Consider the following 16,636-nt stretch of genomic DNA (forward strand, 5'->3'; position numbering starts at 1 on the left):
TGAGGGGTTCCAGATTGAAGAGGGTGCAGGCTGGGCTGAGGGACACCCCCTCCAGTGCACTAATATATATATGTACTAGAGGCCTGATGCACAAAATTCGTACAAGGGGCTTGGCCCTCACAGCCCTGGCTTCGTCTGGAAGTCATCCAGAAGGATGTCTGGGTCGGCAGGGGATGGCAATTGGGGGCAATTGGGCTTGCAGGGGAGCAGTTAGGCATGGAACAGATGGTCAATTTGCATATTACCCCTTTATTATATAGGATATATGGCATAAACACATTTATTTACTAACGGAAGGGTCAATGCTAATTAAACCAACAGAAATAGTTGCATGTAAAATGTTTGTGATAACTGAACACAGTAAGGGGGAAAAAAACATGGAGAGATTTGCTTATTGAACTGAGCTTGTTTATCCTCATGGCTAATTCCCGTTCAGAAGGATGATGGCATTTTTACTCCACTTTCTCATAGATCTGAGTATAGTTGACATTGTTCATGATGCATAGCACCACTAACTTCCCGCCTTCCTGCCTCCTGTGATGGTTCCCTCCTTCCCAGCCCACTCCTGGTACTGGACCAGCGCACCCTTGATGAAGTTGCAGACGGTCTGAGTTTTTCTGCCATCAGCTGTAGTCTCTTCAAACTTCTCTCCCAAGTTGCATGAGAACTGTGTTGTCTTCACTGTGCTCTCGGTTTTGATGGTGAGGTTTTTGCCATCGGAAGTGATGACACAGTCTGGTGTGGCCATGGAGCCCATTTTCCACAAAGCCATTCCCATGCCTAATTCCCTCCTGTACTTGTGGGAGCCTTGCTCTCCACTATGCGCCATCTCCCTACCAGCTGCTGAGGCCATGGTGGGCGCAGAGTTGTGCGGGGCCCTGAGTGGAGCAGAGTGCGGTGATGGGAGTGTGGCGGCCTCTGGAGCATTCTTAATGAGGGAGAAGCTATATGCCATGTTTTCACAGGGTGCTCAATAAATATTTATTGACTTAGTTAATGAATTGGAATTAAGCTAAAGAGCAAACCCTTAAGGACTTTTCTAAAATATGCTCTCTATAATTAAGCCTAGATAATGTATAAGAAATAGCCACACTCTTTCTGTTTAACATCTCATAAAAACTTCTCACCCTCCTCCCGCTCTCATTTACCTATCCTAGCATCTTAGTTCAGATGTAATCCTGATTTTTCATTTTCCTGTGCTAGGAAAGCAAGGTGCTTCTCAGTGTTTTTCTACTGTTGTGGAGGCTGTATCACTTCCTAGGACTCGGAAATATGTGTTGCTGTTCATTGGATGTCACAACTTGAGAGGGAGGGACATTATGGAGATTTAGAGCCTGGAACACCAGGAATGCTAAACACCCTCCAACGCAAGGGCCACTCAATGAAAATTTGTCTGACCCCAAATGCCAGTAATGCCAACACAATAATGCCACTCTCATGGACCTTCAAGATGATAATGGAGGCTATTATATTTTATATGTAATGCTTGAAATACTGTTATGAAATAACAATATCTATGGAACACAGGATGCTAAGTTAAAATTAGTACTACTCAGACTAGTTTACCACCCAAATATTTCATTAGCTCAAGTATCTCTTTATGATTACCAAACTCCATTTTATGATTCTGTATATTTTACTGAACTCTTAGAAAACAAATATTTACCACAGAACAGGAGACATAATAAATGACTCTTATGTAAAAGCCCTTTTTCAATAGGAAGGCTTTACTTTTGAGCCTACAGTAGGTTAATAAAAGTCACATCTTCAGAGCGTGTCCTCACGCCCACCTGCAGTAAGGACTCTAAGAAAATCTCAGCTTTCTAACTTCATAAATCCTTTCTGTATTATATGCACACTTAAACTAAATGTCGATTTTAATTAGTCAGACACTTACTACCCCTAGAAACACAGTCTGGGACCCTTTTAAGTTTTGATTATAGTGAAATCTACACAAATCCACTTTAAAATATTTAATGATAAAAAAATCTCCTATTTAAAATCTACTAATTTTGACATTAGTATTTGCTTTGGTGCATGTTTCATTTCTAACCAGAAAAAATAAGTGAAAATCAGCTTTTTTGTTAACTGTACTATTACATTTGCATTTACCTATGAAGAGAAATAACTTACAAAGTCATCACAGGGGTATTGGCCATTCCTTGGGGCCTCTGGATGCGCCCCCTCTTCCTCATCTTTGGTGCATGAAATCTCCTGGAGCTCCAGCATGCTCTGCAGGGCAAAGTGCATGGCATCCTGAAACCCAGAGCAAAGTTACACAGGGGGCAAAGTGCCAAAGTTAGCACAATGACACGCATCCAAACGGGCACTTCATCAGCATCACCCTCCATTCCCACTGAGAGGTAAGAAGGAAGAAAAAAGAATTCATCATGAATTCTCTGTACAATGAGGTTGCCTGTAGCAAACTATTTCCTCACTTCCGTCCATGTTACTTTCTCCTACTGCTCTCGATGACACTCTCTTTTATTAAGAGTCCATCTATTTGTAGTTGTTGTTTATGCTAATCCTCACCTGAGGAAATTTTTCCATTGATTTTTAAAGATTGTGGAAGGGGAGAGGGGTGAGAAAGAGACACATCGATTGGTTGCCTCCTGCATGCTCCCCAACCAGGTACGGGGATGGAACCTGCAACCGAGGTGCATGCCCTTGACTGGAATCAAATTCAGGACCCTTTGGTCTGTGGGCCGATGCTCTATCCACTAAGCCAAACTGGCTAGGGCAAGAGTCCATCTTAAATTCTTTCACTGGCGATTCTTTAGCATTCAGTTCTTATAGATCCCTTATTTTAAAAATCACTCCTCTTTTATGTATCTCTCCCATTTTCCTTCGTGAATTTAATGCTCTCTTTAAGCGAAGACTTTCCTCTATTCCCAAGAGGCATTTACTCCTTGAAATTTACATCTAGGGCAGGGTTCCCAGTGCCCTTTTACAACTAAGCTTTTGGGTTTCGTTTTCCCAAATGGCAGCACTTTAGGAAAAGATGAGCAAACCTAAGTGTAAAATCGGGCTTTGCATTAGTCAATAAATAAGGAAAGAATGTGGCTTGCTGGTTACATAGCATAGAACCTTATCACCAAATCATTGTGCCTGACAATCCTCTGCTGTGATAACTCATCTAAGTGTGCATTTGCCTCTAAAAACTAGAAAATGGGAAGGGGTCCAATGAACTGATATACATGTAATTCTACTAACTCTCTATGCTTCATAGTCATGCCCCTGGTCAGGATGTTGTTAAGGACACTGTATTCTTTATGAGATCCATCAGAACAAACTCCGGCCTGGTCTTCCTATGAATATAATTATCCTGCACTCTAACTGGTTTGTTTAAGTCTGATTCTAATAGTGGACTGGAAATTTCTGGGTTTTGTTGTTGTTGTTTGTTTTTTACTATGGTTGTGTAGGAGTATTTGCATATTTTAATTGGAATTATTTTGTTAGAATTTATGTTCACTTATATTGATTTTCTTTTATCTATGACGACCTACCTACGGTTGAATTTCTTTCAGAGCTGTAAAGGGCGCATTTGAAGCACTGGATGTAAAATACATACAGGCGCTCAGTTTGTTTTAGGATTGTGTGATCACGTGCCTTTTTGGAGGGTCAGCTGCTAGGTAGCAACAGCTAAATGTGAGACCCACCTGTGAGTTTTGTGGGTTTTTGAAATGGCCTTTATATTATGCATTTTTTTACTTTAAAACATCTCTTCTCATTCCATTTTATGTGCCTCTTTGATTTTCTTTCACTTCTGCTCTTAAATTTGCAAATATGTGTTTCTAATCCCCTCCGAGGTTTGCGTGCCCTTGCTGAAAATCAGACTTAAACCAACTAGAGTACAGTCTAGGTATATTCAAGTAGAAAGACCAGTCAGGAGTTTATTTAGTCTAACAAAATAAACAAAGAACATTTGTGCCTTGTCCGAAATTTTGAATTAGCGAGCTCATCTCCAGTGTAAAGAAAGCCTGTTTCTGAATCGCACCATGTGGCAATCATGCGAGCAAACGTCCCACAACCTGGTGATATGGAAGGGGGAAAGATTGGGCAGGTAAGGGAACAGAGAACAAAACCACAGCCTTTCTATTGGCTTCCTTCACCAGCAGTTTGCCGCACCCCAAACTGGATACAGTAGGTGCCATCATATAATGAATGAAGAGTCATAATTACCACGGACATCGGCACCTGCGGGTAGGATCATGGAAGAGTCATGTCTCCCTCACCTGTATGTGTTGAAGACAGAATGAAATGTTCTTCACACAGTGCCTCACGGTCTTTTCTAAAGATCTAAATAGCTTCTCTTCTCTATTAAAGGTGTTGTCTTTCACCTAAAAGATAGATGAAATTATTTATTTTTATAACTCAAATGAATCTGGTGTTTAAAGAAAAACATCACAGGCCGTATTGGCCAGCACATTACCGCAAACTCCCCGCCGAGATGAAAACCTCTGGTAATCTGCCGCCTGCCTTTAACAGCACTCTCTGTGGACGGCACGCGCACAGCTGACGTGCAGCGAAGCCACATGCACAGCTTCATTTGCCGTTCAGTCTTCACACAGCTTTACCTATGTCATAGCAGCGGTAGGAGGTCAAATGTTTCTCTGCTGCTTTTAATGACATGTATTATGTATGGGCCCTCAAATTATATTATATTTGTGAGCTTATAAAATAATAAAAATGAAGTGAGAATTGAAAGTAAAAATTTGATCTCCTGCCTGGAATTTCTTGTTTTGCTGTTATGTATGACTCATTCCAATTTATTTCATGGTGGTCATTTAGAAAATGTTCTTAGGTGCTTGGCTAAAGAAATGTGATAATTCTTTATCGACTCAGATTTGAAAGGTGACATATAATCTTAGCAAAACTAGCCCTCTCTTAAGAAAACTCAGCAGCTAACGCACTGGTCACATGTATTCAGTTATTTTTTGTTATCTTATGTGTTAAGCATTCAGAAAAATATATGTTTTTATATACTCGTAACAGTTTCTAGGAATGCACACTTATTACTGCTCCTAATGGTGAGAAGAGTTTCTGGGCAATCAAATGGCTAGAACCGGCCTCGTGTGGCAAACTCTGTGTGAACAGCAAATGTTTCATAGACTGTGGAGTGTGTTCTTCGGTGTGGTGCTGGCTGACAACCGTAGCTGTCTTCAGTTCATACATTTGTTCATTTAAAATTATTGACCTTAGAACTGAATACACAGAAAATGATGACGTTTTTATTTTTAACCCCCTTAATAATGCTCATCTAAAAAGACTTTTGCTTAAATGGGCGGCATAGTTCTTTGTAATCCACACAAAATTTAACTCTTTGCCTTAGGATTTCTATGCTCTAACCCAACTTAATGCATATAACAATAGGCTGTGGTAGATTGTTTTAAAATGCAGTTTTTAAAAAAACTCATCCCCAGCTATTTTGATCAGTATATCTTGGCTGGTCCCCAGATGGCTTATAAAATAAGAGGCTTAAGGATCACTCTATGAGAAATATGGCCCATTTCTCCTTCCCTGTAGTCAAAACAGGCTGCTTTATTTTGCTGGAATATGCTACTGTCTCTTTTCTGCTGGAAAAATTCTGTTTATTTTTTAAGGACTTGTTCAGTTGTCACCCTTCTATGAATGCTCCCTATCATTCCTACGCTCTCCACTGTAGAAAATGAATGACTCCCTCGTATGTGCTCTCACACAACTAGTCAATTATTTAAGTTGTTCTCTCCAATGATGCATTGCAGGTATTTTGTCTTAATAATAATAACAGCTAACATTTATTAAACACTATGTTCCAGGCACTGTGCTAGACCGTCATCCATTTGCTCACTTTAATTCTTATACTGTACAACTCGAAGGGTAAGTGCCGTGATTACTCCCATTTTGGAAAAGAAACAGGTTTCAGGAGTGGCAGAGATGATTAACGTTTTCCCTGTCATCCACTTACTGATAGAACTGGCACCTTTGCTTTAAGGTAGAGACCGGGCTGTCCTGCCAGTGACTACCCTTCCCAGATTCCCTCGCAGCTGGCTCTGTCCTTGGAACTGGGTTTTTGTAACTAGGACGTGAGCGAAAGTGATGTGTTTCATTTCTGAATCTTGACCTTATAACACCGTCCTTGGGGTTTGAATGAAGACCTGGCTGTGCCCCAGCTTTAACCAGGAAGACGAAGACAATACGTCTAGGAGACAGCAACGCACACAATTGGGGAGAACTGGGTTCTGAAGCATCTCAGGCAGAGGAGCCCGGCTGGGCCCGCACCTCAGGACTGTTACAAGAGGGAGACAAAAATGACGGGCTGACTGAAGCTTATGGTTTGGAATCTCTTGGTGACAGAAGCATGGCCTTTATGCTAACTAACACAGGGAGTTAAAGAAACTTGCAATGTTAATCGGTAGGGCCAGGATTCAAAGCGAAGTGGTCTGAGATCAGAACCTCTTTGTATTCCCAGTCTCTCATACAGAGCCTGGCACCTAAGAGTTCAAAACATGTGTGATGAATTGAATAGAATCTTCCTCTTGGGTAATAGTTTTATATCCTAACTCCACCAAATATTTCCCCGGAGCTGCTGACAAGTGCAAAATGGGCTGATTTGAGATTTATCTCTTCTCCAGTCCAGCCCATGCAGCTGATTTTCTGATTAACAGTAAAATGCTTCATTGCTGACAGGACATCCTCTCAAAAGATTAAGGGGGAAATCTAATTAATATCCCTCCAGGCCACTTTCACGACAAAGCACGCTTAGCTCACGATTGAAAACTATCAGAAGCTGATGATAAATGTGTTAAGGAATATTACAGCTTCTACAAAAGCCTGCCCAGAATGAAGATGGGCCTATTGTTCCTCAGTGGAATTGTCTTAAATCAGAAGCAATGTGTCAAAGGAGGGTTGTTTTCACATATTTCCACACGCCTATGGAGGCTACTGTCTCTTCTTACATGAATTCTCAGTTCAATTTTATGGCTGTTGTCTTTAGTGGTAATGTCTTTTTTTAAATATTCACCCGAGGATATTTTTCCATTGATTTTTTTTAAGAGGGAGTGGAAGGGAGAGAGAGAGAGAAGAGAGACACATCAGTTGGTTGCCTCCCACACATGCCCTGATCAGGGGCCGGGGATCAAGCTTGCAACCAAGCTTGACTGGAATCAAACCCAGGACCCTTCAGTCCATGAGCTGATGCTCTTCTCAATGAGCAAAACCAGCCAGGGTGGCAATGTCTTGATTTTCCTTTCTCTGATCTGTGACCACACACCATAAATGTCCCAAACATCCCATATTATAGCTCCACGTTAAGAGGAGGGGCCTGGAGTTACCTCCTGTATGCAATGGACCCAGTGAGCCCCTGGAAGAATATTAAGATGTAAACAGAAGGTTAAATGAGCCATGTGTTCCCAGAAAGTCCCTATTGGATATGGTATGGGAAAGCCATCGCAGTCAGAGGAGGAAATAAGAACAAGGCTCGGACAAGGTGTATTTACTCACAAGTCCTCAAGAAGGGGTCACCCCATGCCATGCAGGGTCACTAGGCTTGGTTAGGTGGCAGGAAGAAGCAAAGAGAGAGTCTAAGCCAGAGTCTGTATGGAGTATTTGTGGGGAAACCCTACAGACACACTGGGCAGAGTAAACAGTTTAGGATTAACCAGTTTGAATAATTATCCTGGGCTTGGGGCTATCCAGGTTGTCTCTGCTTGCTTGGTACCTGGCCCTGGGATCCAGGGCAGAGGAAGATTGGTGTGTGAATGAGATAGGGAGGTGGTGGGGGCTATGGATTCTGGATTGGCTGGTTTGTGTATGAAAGAAGTGATTCCCACTGAGCCCTTGGCCATCTCTAAAAACAGGCTAGTCCTGGACTGGGCTCGCTCCTCAGACAGCAAGCTTTTAAAAGATGTCACAGCATCATAAAATACAGAAAGTAAAAGACTTGATTAATCCACCAGGCATATGGGGCTTTATATCCATGTGGGAAGTAATAAGTCTGAGCATTAAAAAAGGTAAATAACAATACAAGGTGATGATATAAAATAATGATGATGTTGGTGGTAATGATGATGATGCCAGTATTTACTGAGAGCTTCCCCACTGTGTTAGGTACTTTCTATGCATCATTTCACTGAAGCCTCACAACCACGCCATGTGTTAGGTCCTAGTATAATTCCCCAATTTACAGATGGTTACATTGAATTTCAGTTATTTGCCCAAAGACAAATATTAAAAGACAGAGATAAGGTTCAAACCCAGATATGGACAATTTCAAAGATTTTGCTCTTAATTTCTGCCCTGTGCTACCTCCTGCGATATTGACAGGGCCACAACTGGGATCCACTCAGTGAGTTTGCCAGGTGGTCAGAGGAGGAAGAGGCCACTTCTAGCTCGGTGGTCACAAAGTTAAAGAGACCATGGAGAACGGAAAAAGACCATGGAACACAGCAGCTAGAGAGTGGGTCTGATAAGACGAGCCACCTAAAACCAATGCTGAGCCACCATCCACTTGCCTCTAGGTAAAATTAAAACCTTTAGTTAGAGAGGTTAACATAATAAGAGATGAAATCATGCCAATGAGAAGGAAAATAAAAAGTACTATATAATATCTAAAGAACCTTCCTGCCCACTTTTGGTTAGAAGCCCACTCACTGTATTACCACCTCCAGGCCATGAACTTACTATCTTGCAAATCTTAAAATGTGTCCCATGGATCACATACTTCAGAGTTATTTAGTTTCAAAACACTTGGAGTCTCTGTAAAAATACAGACTTATAGGTTGTACCCTTGAACCAGAGAGAGAAAGAGAGAAGGAGAGAGAGAGAGGAGCAGGTGGAGCCCTGGAATCTTGGAGCAAGCTCTCCAGTTCATTTTATGCACATTAATGTTTGACAGCCTTTGCTGCTTCATCTATTATGTATTAGGGGTCGAGATGAACAAGGTTCAAGTCAGGCTAAACAGCTGACACAAAACTATAACCTACTAATATAGAATGTGCACCTGGGAGTGGGGAGGGAAAGAGGAAGGAAATAAGTGGCAGGGAAAACATGCACTAATGCGTGCACCGGAACACTTTTTACTCCAGGTGAAATGAAGGTCAAATGAATATCAAGGGAGCCCCAGAGGCAAGTGAGGTTTTTAAAAAGCAGAAATAAGACAGGGATGAAAGGAGGGCATTGCCTTGGGTGAGAGTATGTGCTGGGTGATGGTGAGGGTCAGGACTCCTGGGCAGCCCTGGTTGAGCTCTGTCTGTATGGCCTTATCTCTGCTTTGCCTGCTTCTGAGTGGAAGTGCCACAGCTAGGATAGTGTCAAACCTACCCTCACTCCATTTCCAGAGGGAAAGAGGGAGGGAGGGAAGGAGGGAGGGAGGGAGAGGAAGAGAGAGAGAGAGAGAGAGAGAGAGAGAGAGAGAGAGAGAGAGAGAGAATGAGAGAGAGAATGAGGGGGGGGGAGAGGAGAGAGAGAGAGGAACAGCATAACAACCTTGGGCAATTACCTTGATTCTCAGTGTTCTAGAAACAGTTTTGTACCAACAAGACAAAACCTCACAAAAACACCAGCGTTCATGTTCTCAGGAAAATGTATGTGGCCCAAGAAGAAAAATTACCTGTGATTCTCCTCTGGTCAGAATCTTGAGATAATTTGTCACTCTCTTTGATTTCTTGCTAATTGAGTGAATATTTAGTTTTGACAATTTATCTTTAAGTGATTCATCTTCATCATTCTTCTTGTATTTTAGAACTAAAACAAAAGAATGCAGTGACACATCTGGGCCTGTGCAGCATAGAAAGTGTGTTTTTACCCAAGTATTCAAGATCAACATTTATATTTAAGATACAAATCCACATGATTGTTGGTTCTCTGCAGCAGATGCCATATGCTCCAGCCCCACTGCCCAATCATAAGTCCAGCCGCCCACTTCCTCATCCTTCAAAACTGCTGTCCGAGGTTGTGAGCCTCAAAGCTCCAGGTTCACTTACCTCCCACATTAAAAGTATCCCAGATACTGAAATAAAGCTCTTCCCCTCTTCTCAGATAATACATTCACTCTCTGCGATCTCTACAAAGAAACATCAAGGCCTAACTAATGAAAAGACATCCAACCTCAGGAGTCCTCAGATCCTAGAGAGGCTTGCTACTAGCAGACAGTTTTGGGATAAATTGAGTCACCTCTCTGAGCTTTACTTTTTTTATTTTATTGATATTTTTAGAGAGAGAGGAAGAGGGGATAGAAAGAGAGGGGGGAGAGAGAGAAACGTTGTTCAGTTGCCTCCTGTATGAACCCTGAACCGGGGTAGAACCAGAAACCTAGGTATGTACCCTGACTGGGAATTGAACCCAAAACCATTTGTTATACTGGCAGATGATGCTCCAACCAACTGAGCTACAGGCCAGGGCGGAGCTTTACTTTTTTAAAAATAATAATAATATATATTTTTATTGATTTAAAGAGTAAGGGAGAAGGAGAGAGAGAGAGATAGAAACATCAATGATGAGAGAGAATCATTGATCAGCTGCCTCTTACACAGTCCCATCCACGCCGCCCCCCCCCCCCCACCGCTCCCCCCTCCGACTGGGGAACAAACCTGCAACCCCGGGCATGTGCCCTGACCAGGAATCGAACTGTGACCTCCTGGTTCACAGGTAGACACTCAAACACCGAGCCATGCCGGCCGGGCTGAGTTTTACTTTTTTATCTTTAAAATCATTTTACTTCTCATACTGTTCAAATGCTAAGTATTTCTAATATTTCTTTTTGGTAAGGGTGTGGAGAGATGGGCAATCTCATAGACTGGTGATGAGGATTAAACTAACACAGTTTCAGTACAGAACAATTTGACAGAATCTTACAAAAATTAAAATATTCATAGTCTATAGCCAGGAAGTCCATGCTCTTCATAAGCATACAAAGTTTGGTTTGCTACAGCAATTTTTTCTAGTAGCAGAACGTTTGAAACAATCTAAAAGTTTATCTAAGACCTCGAGGAATCGTTTAATAAATTATGACATGCTCATAAATGGAGTACTATGGAACCATTAAAAAGAAGGCCACATTAACTGGAAGAATGTTCACGAAATATGATTACATTTTTTAAGAGCCCAGCAAACTGTGGTATCATACATGTTACATGAAGGAAAGAAGGAGAAGACAGAGAGAGAGAGTGAGAAAGAAGAAAGAGAATAGAAAAAAAGACAGAAAGTCTGAAGAAAACTTGAATAAAAACTATGCAAATTAGAATCATGGGAGAGGAAAACCTTTTCCCTTTAAAACTTCAGAATATTTTAAGCAAACACAAAAGTGAAAATAATAATACAACAGCTATTATCTGTCTCCTAGTTTTGTCAAATCTTAACTTTGCCTTGTTTCCAATCTTTTAATTAAAAAAGAAATTACATAACAGGTGAAGTTTCTCTGAGCCCCATCTTTCATCCCTGCAGGAATTGTGATCTTTAAGAATGGCTTTATTGCCCTAGCTGGTTTGGCTCTGTGGATAGAGCGTTGGCTTGTGGACTGAAGGGTCCCGGGTTCAATTCTGGTCAAGGGCACATGCCCAGGTTGCGGGCTCGATCCCCATTGGGGCAGAAGGCAGCAGATCAGTGATTCTCTCTCATCATTGATGTTTCTCTCATTCTCTCTCTCTCTCTCTTCCCCTTTCTCTCTGAAATCAATAAAAATATATTTTAAAAAGATAATGGGTTTATTATATCTGTATCCATTTTTATGCCTTTATTGTGTGTTTTTAGTCATACAATTCATAATATTCTTTTGAATGTCAATCTTTATTAAAATGGTACCAAATTGCATATATTCTTCTGTCACTTGATACTTTATTTTTAAAAATAGCATTTTTTATTTATCCAATTGATGAATATACCCCAGTTAATTTTTATAATTGTTATGTTCTCATGATATCACAGTGTATTACACAGTTTATCCATGATCTGAATGAATGTGTAAGCCGTTTTCTTCTCTTTTTTATTTATTTGCTGTTATGAACAATGCTCGTTACTTATAGGCAGGAGTTTCTCAAACATATAAACATTGATTTTCTGGGTCTTGGGTCTGTGACTCTTCAACTTCACTAGAAATCATCAAATTGTCCTCCAAAGGGGTGATTCCAATTTACATTCTCACCTGCAGACTGAAACTCAGCACTTAACATTATCCATTAAAAATCTTTTTGCCAATAGTACAGGCTGGGAATGATATGTCATGATTTTAATTTGCATTTCCCTGATTATTGGTGAAGCTTAGCATTTAAAAATGTATTGGTCTTTCTGCCCTGGCCGGTGTTGCTCACTGGTTGAAGTGTCAGCTTGCAACACTGAAAGGTCACAGATTCAATTACAGGTCAAGGACACATACCTGAGTTGCAGGTTCGATCCCCTGTCTGGTGGGGGGCTTGTGTGGGAGGAAACTAATCGATGCGAGAGAGATACATGTGAGAGGGATGTATCTCTCTCACATCGATGTTTCTCTCTCTCTCCCCCCTCCCACCCTCCCTTCCAATCTATCTAAAAATCAATAGAAAAAATATCCTTGGGTGAGGATTAGCACTAACACAAAAAATACACACAAAAAACTTTATTGGTCTTTCTGTAAAATGCTTATTTTTATTATTAACTTTTTATTATATTTTATTATTGATTTAATATCAATAATTACATATTCTAGATAGTAATCCTGTGTCTATGGGCTGTCTTTTCATTGTGTTTATGGTGTCTTTTTCTTTGCAACTTTCACTTTTTACTCTGTGCCCTTCTTTATCATTTATTAATACAAATAACACTTTTTAAAAAAATATATTTTTATTGATTCCAGAGAGGAAGGGAGAGGGAGAGAGAGATGGAAACATCAATGATGAGAGAGAATCATTGATCGGCTGCCTCCTGCACATCCCCCACCGGGGGGATCGAGCCCACAACCTGGGCATGTGCCCTTGACTGGAATCGAACATGGGACCCTTCAGTCCACAGGCTGACACTCTATCCACTAAGCCAAACCAGCTAGGGCCCACTTTTTAAATTTATTAATACAAATAAATTAATTTATTACAAATACATGCCACATTTTGAATTATTAATAAAAATACATACCACTTTTTGAATTAAAAAATTAGAAAATAAAATAATAAAAATAAATGAAGTGGTTGGATTAGTTGGCCCAGAAGTCCTACCATTATTTTAATATTGAAGTAAGATTTGATTTAAAAGTACAAAGCCAAAAAAAAAAAAAAAAAAAAAAAAAAAAAAAAAGGCCAAAAGCTTAAGGGAACAAATCCCACTGAGAGAGGACCCACGGTCTATCCCAATGCACTCCTACAGGCCCGTGTAGTTGTGCCTCCTGTTTTGAAATCTACATTCTAGGTTAGACACCAATTTTACATCTCAGCTAACAAAGAATTAACAATACTTTGTTGATTTGAGAACGAAATACACTTGCTCCCTTCAGTGGAACCATTATTGCCCTCCAAATCTCCCTTCTTTGTGTGCCAGAACCAGGTGAGCTGAAGTGTTAGCTGGGCCCCCTCGCCTGGATCTGCACCTTTCACCACCGATTGTTGGCCCTAGCTTCTCACTGCTCCAGCTACCCAGCCTTGCCATGTCTCCTCACCACACACACTGCCAGAGACGGCAGGGCTAGAGGCTCTGGGTGTCTTCAGCCCACAGCATGTCACCAGGCATGCAATGGTCACAAGAGGTTAAGTACAGGGCTGTTGGATTTTTTAAAAATACGTTTTAATTGATTTCAGAGAGGAAGTGAGAGAAAGATAGAAACATCAATGGTGAGAGAGAATCATTGATTGGCTGCTCCCTGCACACCCCCAACTGGGGATCAAGCCTGCAACTCAGGCATGTGCTCTGACCAGGAATCAAACCAGGGACCTCATGGTTCATAGGTCGACGCTCAACTACTGAGCCACACCTGCTGGGCTGATTTTTTTTTTTAATGGTCATTTTTGTGCCTTATAATCTTCTCCTGAACCCAGCTGGCAGGGCAAAGCCACACTTTCTTCATGATCACTACAGCTGCTCTAACGGCTCAGACATGCTGATTCTCAGAAACAGAAACAGAGCACGCCCGTCGTGGAGAGCACCCGATTCATCGTGTGTCTTCTTACCTAAATCTTTCCGTCTTTTCAGTTCATTGATGTTTACATTGATGTCTTTCACAGCAGCACAGGCGTCCTCCAGGGCCCTGAAGTCTGGGTGAGAGGGAGGGGTAGAATTGCGAAGTTCGCACAGTAATAGGGGGTATTTCGTCACACGCTGGATTGGTTTGATCAACAAGGAGCTCATGTTAGTTAGGTTCGGTTTGCCTCTACAATAGAGATAAATAATGTCAGTGTTGTGAACATTCGTTTTATTATCTCATTTTAAGGTTTGTGATTTTTGTAATGTTTAATCCTGAAACTGTTTTTCCTCCCCACGCCGTCCATTTGACTATGTACAGTTTCTAAGTGAAAGCAAGAACAGTGGGTGACTGAAAGATCCTGCTACCAAACAAAAACCTAAAAAAAAACCACACACAAAAAAAACGCAAAAACGCCCACATAACAAAACAAAACCTGAGTATATCTTTCCATCAAAAAGGATTCAAAACATCATTTCCATCCATGTCCCATTTACAGGTTTTTGTTAATAACAGGCTTTATGATAATAGTGGTAAGAAACAATGTCAGAATGCATTTTTCCATGACAACCAAGAAAAAAAATTCTTTTACCAATGGTATTTTTTTGATTATTAGTAAGGAAAATAAACTTATTATTTAAAAATCTAAACAGATGACTTGCCAACTATAGTCAAAAGAAAGCACGGTCTTCTCCCTTCTACCAAATTGAGAAGTTGCCTTTATATTGGGTCAGAGCTTCTATCAGTCCCCAAAGGAGATTTATAAGAAATGCAATAGTTCTCCAAATACTGTTAATAGCATCACTATCACTAATCATTGCGGTCCTACAATGACGTGCTGTGTGGAATTGTTCTTAGCCAGCAAGTCTTCAAATGGCTACACAAAAGTGAACCCTCATGCCTGCCTACAAGCTTGGTCATGTCATTGTCCAAGCCACCGTCATCATTTTTTTCAGCCAGAATGTAGCAGTTTCTAAAAACCTCTGTGCAAAGAGGCAAGTATAAAGCATTGTAAATGAAACATGGATGAAAGTCGTCCTTTGAGTCCCTTCTGGTGGACAGAGATATTTGCTTGCCTTCCTTTTTGTTTTTATTTAGTAGAGAATACAGACACTGTTTTCAAGTACTGATAGGGGGATTTTCCATTCTTCAATTATTATTTTTAAGTACTAATATGGATAGACAACAGGCCACATGTTTGGAATAATGAAAAAATCTAAAAAAACACTGAACAAAATTAGAAAAGTTGCATGTTAAGAAAAGATCTGAAGTCACCTTAGATACCATCTAATCGAACTCTTCATTTGAATAATGAGAAACAAAGGAACTTTGATTGTCATGTGTATGTGCATACATGTGAGTGCGCTCACACCCCCCCCACACACACACACACTAGTCACTATCAAATCTTCCATCTTCTTTCTCTATTTGGTAGTTTGTGCTCAGTTTCTCTGTCACCATGTATCTCCAGCATGATATATAGTGTTCTCTCAATGAATATTTGTAGACTGAGTGACAGATTTCTCAGATTTTTGTAATGTGCTTTTATTTTACATTGAACTTATTTTCCCTCCCAAAATTTCCAGTGGTCCTAATAACTGAGGAATGTTGTTCACATACTGAGCAAATGATGATACCATGATAGAAACAAAAACTGAAGCAGACCAAAAAGTAGCTTTTTTTTTTTTTTTTTCCAGGAAGACCAAAGTAAAAAAGCTTTTCAAGGGAGTAAAGCATTGCTTTACATGACTTATCTTGTTCTTTCTACCCATTAGCACCAAATCTATTAAGGATATGAGGTAAGGATATGGGGTAGCAAAAAAGAAATGAGGGGGAGAGGGAGAGAGATCTTATTGGTTTCCAAGAGAAGTAGGTGAAGCAGATGGAAGAAAATATAAATAATTAATAAGTAAAATCATATTTTCTAACTGATGCTGTATCAGTAGCTGAACCTTTGCATATGAAGTACACATTTTCTCACATTTCTTAAGCAAAGATGCTTTAACAATACAACAATTTAGAGACTTAATAGACTTACAATTCCCTTAAGTAAGAACAAGTCAGAAATATAGAAGGTGTTAACTAGAAAAAAAAACCATATATCTATATAAATATGATCAGAATTTCTTCTGAGCTTTTCAACCATCACCAAATATTAGTTTATTTAACCTGCTAAAAATCACTGAAATACCATCAAAATATAAATATAGTCAACAATTCAATAAGAAAACTCAGTTTTAATAAGATAGTTTATCAGTGTGGTCCATTGTTATATATATTTTTTTTATTTTTAAAATCCCCAAATATATTAAAGCATGCCCTTGTTTCTTTGAGCTTCCCTTCCTTCTTTATTAAGATCTGTCAAAAAAACCAAAGTAGGCCCTTTGGTTGTGTCCAGATCTTATCACTACTTCTTTTCCCATCACTCTTTGGCATCAATGTTCTATTGTCTCCCTTTTATGTTTCCAATGACAATAATAACAATGATAAATGATTATTGTTTCTCTTAAAAGCATCACA

The 16,636-nt window shown here is 40.1% G+C and overlaps 1 protein-coding gene and 1 pseudogene across 1 annotated transcript in view; both read right to left on the minus strand.

Moving 5' to 3' along the window:
• ARHGEF38 (Rho guanine nucleotide exchange factor 38) overlaps positions 1–16,636 on the minus strand; it is a 148,792-nt gene that overhangs the window by 18,657 nt on the left and 113,499 nt on the right. Inside the window, exons 6-9 of the mRNA XM_036311425.1 lie at positions 14,106–14,305; positions 9,590–9,723; positions 4,236–4,340; positions 2,134–2,256 (exon numbers count right to left, since the gene is read on the minus strand). Coding sequence (XP_036167318.1) covers positions 2,134–2,256; positions 4,236–4,340; positions 9,590–9,723; positions 14,106–14,305 — 562 coding nt within the window. The remainder of the gene's footprint in view (positions 1–2,133; positions 2,257–4,235; positions 4,341–9,589; positions 9,724–14,105; positions 14,306–16,636) is intronic.
• LOC118667604 lies at positions 453–927 on the minus strand (annotated as a pseudogene).

Source organism: Myotis myotis, unplaced genomic scaffold (assembly GCF_014108235.1).
Source record: "Myotis myotis isolate mMyoMyo1 unplaced genomic scaffold, mMyoMyo1.p scaffold_m19_p_1, whole genome shotgun sequence".
Lineage (NCBI taxonomy): Eukaryota > Metazoa > Chordata > Mammalia > Chiroptera > Vespertilionidae > Myotis > Myotis myotis.